This window comes from Pollachius pollachius (genome assembly GCF_949987615.1).
Source record: "Pollachius pollachius genome assembly, chromosome: 9".
NCBI classification, from domain to species: domain Eukaryota; kingdom Metazoa; phylum Chordata; class Actinopteri; order Gadiformes; family Gadidae; genus Pollachius; species Pollachius pollachius.
The window spans coordinates 11,031,897-11,046,548 of NC_136942.1; the positions used below are offsets into that span (position 1 = coordinate 11,031,897).

General features: G+C 47.0%; 2 protein-coding genes across 3 annotated transcripts; one reads left to right on the forward strand and one right to left on the reverse strand.

Annotated features, from left to right (window-relative positions):
• Positions 1 to 320: 320 nt before the first annotated feature.
• LOC307081124 (kelch repeat and BTB domain-containing protein 13-like) lies at positions 321 to 1,751 on the reverse strand (the record flags this gene model as incomplete). Its single annotated transcript, XM_079744175.1, has 1 exon — positions 321 to 1,751. The coding sequence occupies one exon, from the start codon at positions 1,749 to 1,751 to the stop codon at positions 321 to 323; it is 1,431 nt and encodes a 476-aa protein (XP_079600301.1).
• A 975-nt stretch (positions 1,752 to 2,726) lies between these two features.
• Positions 2,727 to 8,456, forward strand: ftsj1 (FtsJ RNA 2'-O-methyltransferase 1). Of its 2 annotated transcripts, none has more exons than XM_079743499.1 (11): positions 2,727 to 2,886; positions 3,538 to 3,698; positions 4,690 to 4,759; positions 4,861 to 5,023; positions 5,307 to 5,385; positions 6,152 to 6,204; positions 6,641 to 6,694; positions 6,830 to 6,932; positions 7,294 to 7,377; positions 7,609 to 7,712; positions 7,836 to 8,456. In XM_079743499.1, exons 2-11 carry the CDS (start codon positions 3,578 to 3,580, stop codon positions 8,055 to 8,057), a joined length of 1,053 nt encoding a protein of 350 aa, XP_079599625.1. In that variant the 5' UTR covers positions 2,727 to 2,886; positions 3,538 to 3,577; the 3' UTR covers positions 8,058 to 8,456. The 2 variants fall into 2 exon arrangements, with proteins under 2 accessions (XP_079599625.1, XP_079599624.1); XM_079743498.1 differs by having other exon boundaries at positions 3,572 to 3,698.
• The last annotated feature ends 6,196 nt before the right edge of the window (positions 8,457 to 14,652 follow it).

Here is a 14,652-nt window from a genome sequence, read left to right on the forward strand (position 1 = left end):
TACTAGACCTACTAGACTTACTAACCCTACTAGACCTACTAACCCTAATAACCTGACTAGACCTACTAACCCTACTAGACCTACTAACCCTACTAACTCTACTAACCCTACTAGACCTACCAACCCTACTAGACCTACCAACCCTACTAACCTGACTAGACCTACTAACCCTACTAGACCTACTAACCCTACTAGACCTACTAACCTGACTAGACCTACCAACCCTACTAACCCTAAGACACCTACTCCCCCTGAGGATACTAACCAGACAACGTCCATGACCTCCAACCCCGCCCCCCCCACCCAGAGTCAAGCTGTTGCTAGGGAGCGCTCGGCAGCCGGAGCAGGAAGGTCCAGAGGGAGCCGCTCCGGGGGAAGCCCTTCCCCTGGCGGCGGGGCCTCCAGGTGCCGTCCTGGAGCCGGTACTCCTGGGTGGCGCTGCGGCTGAGGGTCAGCAGGGCGTCGCCCCGCACCACGGCCGTAAACAGGGCGCCCTTGCTGTTGGGGTAGTGGCCCGGCAGCGCGCTCCACTGGCCAGTGGTCAGGCTGTAGCAGTCCAGCAGGCAGCGCAGGAAGTCGTCCGAGGGGCCGTTGCGCACCACGTACAGCCGGTCGCCGTGGCCCACCAGGGCGTGGCCGTAGCTCTGCTGGCGGATCAGCGTGGCCACCAGAGTCCACGCCCCGTCCCCGCACGCCCCCCCGCCGCCCGCCGAGTACTCCCAGATCTCCGTGGTCTCCATGGGCTTCCACAGGCACACGAACACCCGGCCCAAGGTCTTGGCACAGGCCGCGCCGGCCGCCGGTCTCGGCAGGTGAGCGGAGAACATCCAGGTCCCGGTTCCCACGTGGAAGGTCTCCACGGACGACATGGCGGTGTTCCCGCTCTCCCCTCCGATGGCCAGCAGCCGCCCGTCCAGCCCAACCAGGGGGAAGTTGTACCTGGGCTGGGCGGGGCTGTCGATGGGGCTCCACTCGTCCTCCTCCACGCTGTAGCAGAAGCTCTTGTCCATGGGCTGCTTCTGGATGCCCTGCACCCCCCCCACCACGTACAGCCGGTTGTCCAGCACGGCCACGCCCGCCATGGAGGTGCTGGCCTGCAGCGGCAGGGCGGTCAGCTCCTTCCACACGTCCTGCTCCTCGTCCAGGTAGCACAGCGTCCTGGAGGCGGCGTGGCCGCTGGCCCCGGCGCTGCAGGGGGCGTGGGCCCCCACCGCCACCAGCACGCTGGGGGGCAGGGCCTCCACCCGGGAGACCAGCTCCGGGGGGAGGGTCTCTCTGAGCTCCGCCTCCAGGTCCCGGTAAACGTCTCTGATGAAGAGGGCGGCGGCAGCAGCGAGGTCGGCCAGGCCGTAGGCGTCGGCGCCATGGAACATGAGCAGGCAGTTGCTGGAGTCCAGCAGGTCGCTGAGATGGCAGCTCAGAGAGGCCGCCTGCAGGAAGGCCGCACACTCGATGGACGCCTGGATGTGGTCCGGGTCCAGGATGAGGGGTCTGTCGCCCCGGAACACCCGCAGGGCCAGCTGGAAGCTGCGCGCGCACAGGTTCCTGAGGTGGACCTGCGTCTGTCGGCTATCCCTCATCCCCGAGCGGAACAGGGCCTGGAAGTAGCCGCAGTGGTGGAGCAGGAGGCTCTTCTCCGCGGAGAAGCTGCTGTCTCCCACCACCACCGTCAGCCACTCTCCACCCTCCTCCTCCTCCTCCGGCGGACCACCGCTGCTCCCCTCCTGGTCTCCTGCGCCCCACACCGCCATCGCCCCACACAGCCCGTTACAGTGGAGTGGATCCCGGACAATGAGCCAGCGGAGGGTGTCCATGTCCTGGGGGGAGGGGGCATCAGAATAGCAGTAGCTATAAATATCTCCTCACTAGTGACACATTCAGGAGGTGGTCGAGGCAACAGCGACCAGCGCAGCAGGACTTCACTGGCTGAAGGAAACTCTCAGCAGAAGAGGATCTGTTTGGGTTTGGCCTCAGGTCACCAACTGTCTCCTGCTGTCTGCTTCCCCACTGGGTCAAGGGGTTTGAGGGTTGCCAGATAAACACAAATAGGCAATAACAAATAACCACTTTCTAGGGTTGGAGAGTAAGGTTATGGGTGAAGGATTGGATGGTTGAGGAATGGGGTTTGAGGGTAAGGTTTATGGGTGACAGGGTTAGGGTACGGGGTTAGATGGTTTAGGAATGGGGTTTTGGGGGTTAGGTTATGGCTGAGGGGGGTTAGTGGGCAGCTTCCACTTGTATGGGGCAGCTCGGGGAATGATGCGCTGTGTTTGTGTACCCGTACCCAAAAAGATCCCTTGGCAAAAAGAAGTCAACGGCGCCACCGTGCGGCTGCTATGGAGAACTGTCTATAAGAAAAACACAACAGTCTATTGAACCGCAACAAGTGGATATTTAGAAGTTACAGGTAGCCAATGTTGTATTAGGATGGATATGGCCCGTGGCCCAGATTAGTGTGGTCAAATTAAATGTATTTGTCATATTTTGTATTATCATGATTATATTTTCCTATCTTCTGGAATATTTGGTTTGGCACTACAACCACACTGTTATCATTAAATAGTAATAACCTCTGACCTGCGATCATTAAATAGTGTTCACCTCTGACCTGTGATCATTAAATAGTGTTCACCTCCAGACCCGTGAGGGGCAGCCCTGAGCCTGACGGCCTCCTGGTTAGCCTTCATATTTATAGTAGAAGAAGAATATGATGATGAGGAGGAGACGTCAACACAAACCACGTTGTCCGTCCTGCCAGGCTGTGTAATGTCAATGTAGTACTTTGTACTCGTAAAGTACCTATTGTACTGTATTCATGGTATAGAAATATAAATACATTTGACAAATCCTGCGGTTCCTTCCTGCGGTTACTGTGACCCTAAAACTGTGAGTATAAACATAGTCAACACCGCTGGTATGTTAGTATATTATAAAAGTACTTTACCGATAGTATAGAGTAGATATGGTATACATGTAGTAATATACAGTATGCCTAGTACATATAGTGTTAATGTAGTAAGGATAGCATACAGAGAACGTCTCGTTCGTTGGTTCTATATAATACGAGTCTAAACATAAGTCCTCCATATGGTGGTCAGAATAATCGTGGAGTACAGAGCTTAATTCACATCATAGCTCACAGACCAGGAGCTACCGAGGACTGAATCCAGTTAACATCTGGTCACAGACCAGGAGCTACAGAGGACTGAACCCAGTTTACATCAGGTCACAAACCAGGAGCTAGAGAGTATGTTTTACAATTATTCTTTAATTTATGGAATGAAACTACGGATCTGCAGGCTGTGACTGGATGAATAACCCTTTCATCTCCGGGCTGTGACTGAATTGTTAACCCTTTCATCTCCAGGCTGTAATCTAAGTAATAACCCTTTCATCTCCAGGCTGTGAGTGAAGGAATAATCCTTTCATCTCCAGGCTATAATTTAAGGAATAATCCTTTCATCTCCAGGCTGTAATTTAAGGAATAACCCTTTCATCTCCAGGCTGTAATTTAAGGAATAACCCTTTCATCTCCAGGCTGTAATTTAGGGAATAACCCTTTCATCTCCAGGCTGTGATGGGCCGCTCATCAAAAGACAAGCGGGACATTTACTACCGTTTGGCCAAGGAGGAGGGCTGGAGAGCTAGGAGTGCCTTCAAACTACTGCAGCTCGACCAGGAGTTTAACCTCTTTACTGGTAACTAGAACTACTACTTACTACTGGACAAGGAGTTTAACCTCTTTACTGGTAACTAGAACTACTACTTACTACTGGACAAGGAGTTTAACCTCTTTACTGGTAACTAGAACTACTACTTACTACTGGACCAGGAGTTTAACCTCTTTACTGGTAACTAGAACTACTACTAACTACTGCTGCTGGACAAGGAGTTTAACCTCTTTACTGGTAACTAGAACTACTACTTACTACTGGACCAGGAGTTTAACCTCTTTACCGGTACCTATAACTACTACTAACTACTGCTGCTGGACAAGGAGTTTAACCTCTTTACCGGTACCTATAACTACTACTAACTACTGCTGCTGGACAAGGAGTTTAACCTCTTTACTGGTAACTAGAACTACTACTTACTACTGGACCAGGAGTTTAACCTCTTTACCGGTACCTATAACTACTACTAACTACTGCTGCTGGACAAGGAGTTTAACCTCTTTACTCGTAACTAGAACTACTACTTACTACTGGACCAGGAGTTTAACCTCTTTACTGGTAACTAGAACTACTACTTACTACTGGACCAGGAGTTTAACCTCTTTACCGGTACCTATAACAATTACTAACTAATGCTGCTGGATAAGGAGTTTAACCTCTTTTCTGGTAACTATACTATACTATACTATAGTACTAGTAACTACTGCTGCTGTACCAGGAGTTTAACCTCTTTCCTGGTAAACTGCTAATTACAGTTGGTACTACTTGTTAGTAGTACTCATACTAGTTACTGTGTGGAGAATCTGTGTTATTACTACACTACTAGTTAGTACTAGTTACTGTGGGGGTCTGTTATCACTATACTATTAGTTATTGCCAGTAGTACTAGTTACTGTGTGGATCTTTGTTATAACTATACTACTAGTTAGAATTAGTAGTACTAGTTAATGTGTGGATCTGTGTTATTATTATACTACTAGTTAGTACTAGTAGTACTAGTTACTGTGCTCTCCAGGTGTTCGGAGGGCGGTGGATCTGTGTGCCGCTCCAGGGAGCTGGAGTCAAGTCCTCAGCCGTAAACTCAGGTCTGTCTCAACCTTTGACCTCTGCTCTAACCTTTAACCTCTGGTCAAGCCTCAAGTTGAACCTCACCCACTGAGACCCCCATGCTCTTACCCTTAACCAGAGCAAGCGAGGACAAGAAAGGAGAGACAAGGAATGAGGAGGAGAGGAATGAGGAGGTGAAGAAGGAGGAGGAGAGGAAGGAGGAGGTGAAGATCGTGGCGGTGGACCTCCAGGCCATGGCCCCCCTCCCAGGGGTCACCCAGATCCAGGGGGACATCACCAAGGTGAGGAGGGCTCGGTCCCTGGCCGTCTGGTACCTGCCCTCCGGTCCCTGACCTCGCCTCCTCCCGTCCCTGACCCCGTCTCCTCCCGTCCCTGACACCGTCTCCTCCCGTCCCTGACCCCGTCTCCTCCCGTCCCTGACCCTGTCTTCTCCCGTCCCTAACCCCGTCTCCTCCCGTCCCTGACCCCGTCTCCTCCCATCCCTGACCCCGTCTCCTCCTGTCCCTGACCCCGTCTCCTCCCGTCCCTGCCCCCCCTAACCCCATCGCCCCTGCTTGTCTCCAGGTGTCCACCGCTCAGGAGATTGTCCGCCACTTCTCCGGCCAGCCTGCCGACCTGGTGGTGTGTGACGGCGCCCCTGACGGTAGGACACGCCCCTTCCTGCTCACATCACAGGGGACACAGGCGTCATGGGGGCGGAGCCAATTAAGAACCAATCTGTGCCTGTGGGAGTTCCTGCATGAGGCCCATTTGGTTCCAGCTCCATATCACATGACATGTATGATGGGCAAACTGTTGCCCATCATACCTGCTGTATCACATGACAAGTAGGATGACTGTTGTCTCTGCTGTATCATATGACGTTTATGAGCGCTGTCAAGGAAAGTGGATTTTTTGCCGTCTTTCGTATCACTCCGCAAGTAGTCCGGTATCTTATCAACCGCGGCATACTCGGTTGCTAAGCGAAGTCAACGTCTTTGGCGGATCAACACTACGAATGCTCGTAACAAATAAATTGTAAAAAGGCACAGCGTGTGAAGTTATTTTTTTGTTTTGGCAAGTAGCCGGGTAATATGCGCGATAATGTATAGAACGTCGCAGGTCATTATCGAAAATAAGCCCCTTCAGGTAGAAGGAAGACACCTCCGCTTCGTGTCAGTGTCTGGTTCGCCCTGTCTGGGCTTATTCCCGATAATGACTGGCGTTCTATACATTATATCTTACATATTTAAGCAACAAGAAGGCTTGTGTCGCATTTTATATTCTCCATTCTATATGATACATTCTATGTGTTGTATATACTCTATATGTTGCATGTGTCACATTGTATATAGTACATACCCATGGTATATGTTGTGTGTTTTATGTGACCTATTGTCACTAAGAAACCACCGTCTCTGTTGCCATAGTGACCGGTCTCCATGACGTGGACGAGTACATCCAGGCCCAGCTACTGCTCGCGGTGAGGAGATCGTCTCATGTTGTATAGAGCTGGTATCCATGTTGTATAGAGCTGGTATATATATTGTAGTTATATTAAATCATCGATACTATCTATAGGTTCTAGATATAGGTATTACCTGTAATATACAAATATATTATAGATTATTATATTATTATAGATCTGCATTATAGATATACTATCTATAGGTACTAGATAAAGATACTATATAATAGGTATATATGTGTTATATACAATTGGAGATGGTCTGTGGTAGATTGATCATACTGGAGATGCTCTGTATTAGAGTGATCATACTGGAGATGCTCTGTGGTAGATTGATCATACTGGAGATGCTCTGTGGTAGATTGGTCATAATGGAGATACTCTGTGGTAGATTGAACATACTGGAGATACTCTGTGATAGATTGATCATACTTGTTCTGTTTCTCCACAGGCTCTGAACATCACCACTCATGTTCTGAAGCCTGGAGGTACCTTCGTAGCCAAGGTAACAGAGGTTGTGGTTACCATGGTAACCCTCGGCCTAGAGTTCAGGGAAACCTGAAGGAACCCTCGATGGATGGTTGTGTTGACGTGTTGTGTTACGTGTTGACGTGTTGTGTTGACGTGTTGTGAGCTGCAGATCTTCCGGGGGAAGGATGTCACCCTGCTGTATTCCCAGCTCAGAGTCTTCTTCAGCCAGGTGACCTGCGCCAAGCCGCGCAGCAGCCGCAACTCCAGCATCGGTGAGTTAGACCTGACCTACTGGGCCTAGGTCGGAACCCTTGGACCTGACCTACTGGGCCTAGGTCGGAACCCTTAGACCTGGACTACTGAGCCCCCCTTAGACCTGGACTACTAAACCTAGGTCAGACCCTTCAGATCCTAAAAATAAGCCATGCTGAAGAACACGCCAATTTATATCTAAATGTGTTGAAAAGCATCACTTTCATGTGAACCAATCACTAACTACCTGAGGCAGACCCCCGGGTGGAAGGACGGGGCTTACTGACCTCTGGGAGGGCTCTGGGTCTTCAATGGGTGAGGGTGTGTGATTGGGCCTTAACAGCCATATGTGTTGTTCCCCCCCCCCCCCCCCCCCCCCAGAGGCCTTCGTGGTGTGTCTGAACTACTCCCCACCCGAGGGCTACGTCCCCAACATGTCAAACCCTCTCCTGGACCACTCATACGGTAATCTACTTCCTGTTACCGGCACTCTACTGCCTGTTGTCCATACAATCTACTTCTGGTTACTGGCACTCTACTGCCTGTCGTCCAGACTCTTCTTCCTGTCGTCCAGACTCTCTACTTCCTGTTTTCCAGACTATTCTTCCTGTTGTCCAGACTCTCTACTTCCGGTTTTCCAGACTCTCTCCTTCCTGTTCTCTAGAATGACTTCCTGTTGTGCTTCCTGTCCTCCAGACGTAGATTTCAACCAGCTGGAGGGACCCAACCGGATCATCGTCCCGTTCCTGGCCTGCGGGGACCTGAGCGCCTACGACTCGGACCAGACCTACCCCCTCCAGGTACGCTCCCGCATCGACCCCAGCATCACCCTCCCATCAACAACCCAGCAGGCCTCCCATTGGTCAGAACCTTGTTGTGCCTGGTGCCGTGTGATCACATGACATGTGTAATCCCTCCCACAGCTGGATGCCAGCCAGGAGTACCGGTACACTCCCCCGACCCAGCCCCCCATCCAGCCACCCTATCAGCAGGCCTGTTTGTTGCGCAGGAACAACCTCCTTGCTAAAGAAGACTCCGTCCCATTGGCTCAGGAAGACTCCCTCCCATTGGCTCATGAAGACTCCCTCCCATTGGAGAAAGGCCTATTATCGATGCACCTATGTAGTCCAGCCGACCCCCTGTGACCTGGGGGGGGCAGGCTTTGGGCTGTAGGGGGGGGCTAGGAGGGTTCCTACGGCGCATTCTTGTCTCTTTCCGAAAGGTTCTCCTGGAGAAATGGAGGAATTACATCACCAAATGTGTTTATATCCTCAGTTTTATTGTTCTATTTTAAATATGTACCCTAAAGGTTTCAATGGATCAACTAACCAGCTACAGAGGGTTAGCTCCGGCGCTCCCAGCTACACAGGTTAGCTCCCATGCTACACTGTGAGGCTGGTCAACTCACCAGCTGCACAGGTTAGCTCCGGTGCTACAAGCTACACAGATGAGCTCCGGCGCTGCCAGCTACACGGGTTAGCTCCGGCTCTACACCATGTGTAGAAGGGTCAACAAATAAAGCGGGTCATCAGCTGATCCCGCCTGCACGGTCGTCAATAATAAAATGATTTTTTAAAATAAATACTCAAATGTGTTTTTTTTTCTTAATTTACAAAAACATGTCAGTACCTTTCATTCACAAAAGCATTTATATATTTTTGAAACAAGCATGTAGAGTAAATAAAACAAACAGACGGGCAGGTAGGCCTGGGACAGCCACAGAAACTTGATTTTAAGAAAGGGTAAAATAAAAAATATTGCATACCCTAACTTCAATTTTCTTGTACCAATAGCATTTTTTAAAAATAAATTAGATATTTCTTGATGTGAAAATTTAATTTAATTTTGGCAAACCCTGCCAGGAACATTTGATGGTGATTCTGATGAAAATCTGAACATTTAAAGGGGACATATCATACTACCAGGTGTGAGTGTGATTAGCCATTACAAGCCGTTTTCAAAATGTGCAGCATTGTGACATCACAGGTGGGCGTGTCCATCTAGATGTGTGACGGATAGATTGACACGCCAACCTGTGATGTCACAATGCTGCACATTTTTAAACCTGCTTGTAATGGCTAATCACACTCACACCTGGTGGTATGATAGTGCCCTTTAAAGTGTAGCTTCCAGACGCCCAAGCCAGGCCCCCAGGAGCAGTGCATACTTCCGCAATCCCCCAGTGCTCAGCTGCCGAGCCGGGTTTTTTGGACGTTTTTTTAACGACAGCTTAACGACGTCACTCGACGTCGTTAAGCTGTCGTAAGAGGCCATGGCCGATTCAAATAAAATCGACGGTAACGCGAGGGAAATCTGAAATGGAGGCCCTGGCGGACGCGGTGCTAGAGAAGCAACGTGGCTATCTTGAGTCACGCTTCGATCAACTTCAAACGATGGGAAAGGGCCCAGAGGACAAATTAAAAGTTATCCAAACAGATTTGGTAGTAATAACTAAGTAGTATTGGCACAGTTAAAGCTGAAATGGGCAAGATACGGTCTGATGTATTGGGCAACTCCAAGATGCTAGCCAACCACGAGAGAACGCTGGATTCAATTCAGCTTAAGCTAGCTGATATGGAGGACAGAAACCAAAGAGGCAACGTCCGCATCACTGGCCTAGCGGGAAGCCTTGAGGGGTCTAACGCCATTCAGTTCCTCACACACATGAAAAAGTGGTTCCCTTCCCTGGGCAACCTTGAGGGGGAGATCATGCGCGCCCATCGCATCTACAATGACAACCATAAGAAGCAAGGTGTCTCTCGTACTCTGATCTTCAATTTTCTCTGATATACTACCCGCCAAAACATCCTCTGAGCCGCAAAGAAATCCCCCCTCACCATTGACGGGCGGAGGATTCGCTTCTCGCCTGACTACAGCAGCTACACCGTTAAGCGTCGCAAAGCTTTCTCTCAGGCGATGGACACGGCCTGAGCCAAAGGTGGATTTTTTTTCTGCTTTAGCCCGCTGTGTTCAAAGTTAAAGAAGGCGGCCGAGTAAAGACATTTTAGTCAGCCAAAGAAGCCGACGACTTCGTCGCCTCCCTGCCGGCAGCACAGGCTCTCCAAAGGGACAAGTACAGAGAGCAGGAGCCAGAGGGAACCTGAGGCCATGTAGTAGCAATCTACATCAGAAACTAGCACTACACACCGCTCCGGACTAATTCACATTGCCTGACTTTGACCGGGAGACGAGCCACAGCATTGGAGTGTTTATTTCTGTTGTTTTTTTGCGCTGTAGGCTAGGCTCAATGCCGCCTGGGATTTTCACCACTATTTTGTACTAACGGGACGAAGGAGAGACGTTGCCGCTGGACACCGATGGGAACTACCACCTATTAGCTATTAGTTATCTATTCAGGTTGAAACTGACAATTTTTTTTTTTGGTCATTATGCTTCAGAATGATATTTTAGCCGTCCTGTTTCTTTTCACAAAAAAATTACCCTCGTTTGATGGTCTGAAACTGGTAAGGTTTTTATTTTCTGGTTTAACAACATGGAATACGATAGCCTGTTATTGTTGGCTGTTCTTATCGTATCTGCTGAATTTAATCAACATGATGTTCTGTTATCAACGGTACAGTTAATACTTTAAAGGACTGGGTTGAACCTCACTAATTAATCTTTTGCAGCCCTTTATCCGTACTAGGTCACGGTCACGGATCAATCTAGCGATATGTTAAATCTACGTTTTATATATGTTATTTGTTTTTTGTCATTGTGTGTTGCGTCACTGTCTATCTGTTTTACCGAGGAATATCAGCTGCGAATGTTGTGTTTACGTCCCACTACGGGAAACCCTCAGAGGGATTTAGACTGCTCACGGAGGGAATGATCACTTTGCATATTACTGTTTTCGTGTGGCAGTTTTTGAAATCGGGCAGTGGAAAATGTGTCATGTCTTTGATCTATCGGGAATGTTGTTGAAAAAATGTATGTACAATGGGTGAATTAAATATGCTCGTCTGGGGGCACACTCACACTAGGCCATCTGTACCGTGCCCAAGTCCGTTTCACACCTGTACAGTGCTCAAGTCTAGATCGTTTGGCTAGTTTGAGCACGCAACTAGCCTGGCTTACGGCAGACCTCATCTCAATCTACATTGAGATGAGGTCTGGGAACCACACATTCATTTTCTCGCATTTGGTTTACGATTGCCCGGAGCCGTTTATTGGGCGCTACGAATGTCGTAGCTCATAAACAATCAAAGCCTGTTGGTATCAGGGCAAAGACATCCTTCTTGGTAATGAGAGTTTAAAGCCGAAAGTTGCTATTTTTTCAAAATAAACTTGCTTCTAAACTACTTAGAACACTATCTAAGGCTGCATCGCGTCTGCTAGCATTTTGGATCCATAAACTACAAGCTTCGGTGTGTCGCATAGACGTCGTCATCGTCTTGCCGTCCCTCCCCGTTCTGTGATTGGTTCCTTATCTCAGGCGAAAATCGGATCCATGGAATCCGATTTTTTTTTTTTTTGGCGCTTTAATACCACATTATTAGGCAATGAGGATTATAGATCACAATTCTTGACCCAACTAAATGAATTCCTTGAATTCAACATAGGCTCAGTTGAATTCAACGTAGGCTCAGTTGAAGACCCTGGGGTCTTTAATAAATGATATCTTAAAACGCTCACAATTTTTAATACATAGAACTAGACAGCACTACTATTTCCAAGGTTCCAGACCTAGACACCTTTTAGCCATGAATATCAGATCTAGTGAGCACATGGCAGATATCCCCTCCATCAAAGCTTCCAATGGAAACATCCTAACTGAACCTGAGCAAATAAATGAGACTTTCCACTCCTTTTACTCTAATTTACATCCGTCAGAGATCAAGCTGGATAAAGGTAAGTGCAGAAACTTTCTTGGTCAATTACATTTACCTCAGCTTGCAGCAGGTGACTCTACTCGCCTGGATGACCCGATTTATTTAGAATTTAAAATGGCTGTATTTACAATGGAAAGGGATAAATCCCCAGGTCTGGATGGGATACCTCCTGAGTTCTATGTTACATTCTGGAGCAAACTAGGTCCACTACTCTTAGACATGATTAGAGCCTCTATATAGTTAAAGGCGGTTTCTCAAGAGATGTAAATATAGCTCTGATTTCATTGCTATTAAAAAAAAGACAAGGATCCAATGTTCTCCATGTAATAGATGCTGCAAGTGTCAAAACAGAACCTGCAGCTGTGCTGTCTTTTGATGCTATGAAAGCATTTCACAGACTTGAATGGGCCCTTTTGTGGTCTGTCCTGGAAAAAATGGGTTTTGTTAAAGGTTTTATACATATGGTCAAGTAGAGCCCGACCGATAAAGGATTTTTAAGGCCGATACGATACAAATATTTGTTGATATAAAAATCTGATGTATCGGCCAATATATATTTAAAAAGGAAATTCCAGAAACGCGCAATAAAACAAACAGATTTCCCTAACATTGGTTATTTGTAGTTATTTATGAGTCCTCACTAAAATAATAAGGTAATGCAGTTTAAAAATAAACTTTATTGTCACAACAGAAAAGTCTAAATCAAGATTTATTAAAGTTCTGATGAATAAAATCTATAAAAATACAAACTTAAGACATGAAACTCAAAGTCCTTTGAACAAAAACACAATTACCCCCAAAAAATAAAAAAGATTTTAAAGATTTTTTTTTTTTTTTTTAATCGGCCGATAGTGATAGTTTGGAAAATGCCTAATATCGGCCGATAATATTGGCTCGCCAATATATCGGTCGGGCTCTATGGTCAAGGTACTGTATTCTAACCCCTCGGCTCTCGTGCTCACTGGGCAATTATCTTCCACGCTGTTTCCGGTTACTAGATCTTCCCGCCAAGGTTGCCCTTTAAGTCCAGCACTCTTTGCTCTTTCCCTTGAACCTTTAACGCAAATGATTCGTCCATCTACTATCCTACAGCCTATCTCTGTTTATGACACTCAACACCATGTAGCATTATATGCTGACGATGTTTAAGTTTTCATGGAAAACCCAACACTTTCTTTGCCTAATCTGCTGTCAATTTGTGAGGAGTTTGGTAGTCTTTCAGGATTCAAAATTGATTGGTCCAAATCTGCCCTCTTACCATTAAATGAGCCAGCTAAAACACTGCAAGTTCCAGCTAATGTTCCGGTTGTCTAGCACTTTAAGTATCTTGGGATTGATATTTTTCCATCTATAAACCGCATTGTGACACACAATTACTCTATGGAACAGAATTAAAGCAGACATAGATAGGTGGATTTGCCTCCCTAATTCTCTTCGTGCCCGTATCTCAATAGTGAAAATGAATATTCTCCCAAGAATTATTTTGTGAGCTCAATGATCCCCCTCTCTCCTCCTGTCAACTTCTGGTCAAGAATCCACTCTAGCATCTCACAGTTTATCTGGAATACAAGACACCCACGTCTGAAATTAACCACTACACAGAGAAGGGAAGATGGGGGTCTCGCAGTGACAAATTTTTAATTCTATTTTCGGTCATTTACTCTTCAACCGATAACAGTTTGGTGTGACCCTACTGCCTTTGTCTCCTGGCGTAATATTGAAGAAAATATAGAAGATCGTGGAATTTGCAGGATATCCTCTTTGCTAAAATTTCAGGCAATTATAATAATTACGCTTTGGCTCAATTGTCTCCAATCTCATCTGGACTTGGTGCACAGCTGAACGGGGATGTAAGATCTCCTGAAAGTGGCATTCACATTCACCTATATATACTAACAAGGGTCGGCTAATTGGAGGGAGACCTATCTCACCATCTTATTGGAGTGGCACTAACATTTGACATTCATGATGACATGGGCTTACGCTCCTTTCAAGATATTTGTGGTGCATTTAACCTGCCCGGTTCCTCATTTTTCTTTTATTCGCATTTCAGATCAGCTCCTAAAGCACACGGTGTCCCATGGCAACAACCTTTGCCTACTCATGCAATTTATAAATTGTTTACAGTACTGGGTAAAAACAGGGGTATGGTGTCCACACCCTAGACAGAGTATGGAGAAGTGACTGGACCCAGATTTTGATTGGAGAGAGGTGTGGTTAAACATAAAGGAGGCTTCTCGTAACCCCGACCATCAACAAATTCACTTTAATTATGCTCATAGAACATATTTAACACCGCGCAAACTCTACTGTATGAAGGCCATAAGTGATCCCTTCTGTAGTTTATGCACTATGAAAACTCCTGGCACTTTCCTTCACATGATGTGGGATTGTCCACCAGTGTCACGATTCTGGGCTAAAGTGGCATCCGTAATGTCTGACTTACTATCAGTAACAATACCAGTGACTGTTTCTGTCCTTTTGTTAAATGATTTCGCAAAGCTCAATATCACCAAACTTAAAATACGCATAGCACTGGCAGGCCTGACAGCCAGGGCTCTAAATTAACTTTTTTGATCACCAGCCAATGTGGCTGGTAAGTTTCTGAAGTTACCAGCCAATCAGAATTTCCACTAGCCACATTTTTTCCCGTGCAAAACAGACAGATTATGAGAGCCACTGAATTCATTTGATCATTTTATTAACTAAAGCTTTAAATTCATCTTACAGTGAAGTTGGGAATGTATATCCAATTAAAATTAAATCCTAACCGCCAGAAGGTGGGGCTGGGACCAGCGTTTTTAAACTTAAAACTTTAAACAACTCTAAACATGTTTTAGTGCAGATAATGTACAAAATTACACAAATGTATTATGTACAAAGAGACAGGTTAAACATCATCAGAGGC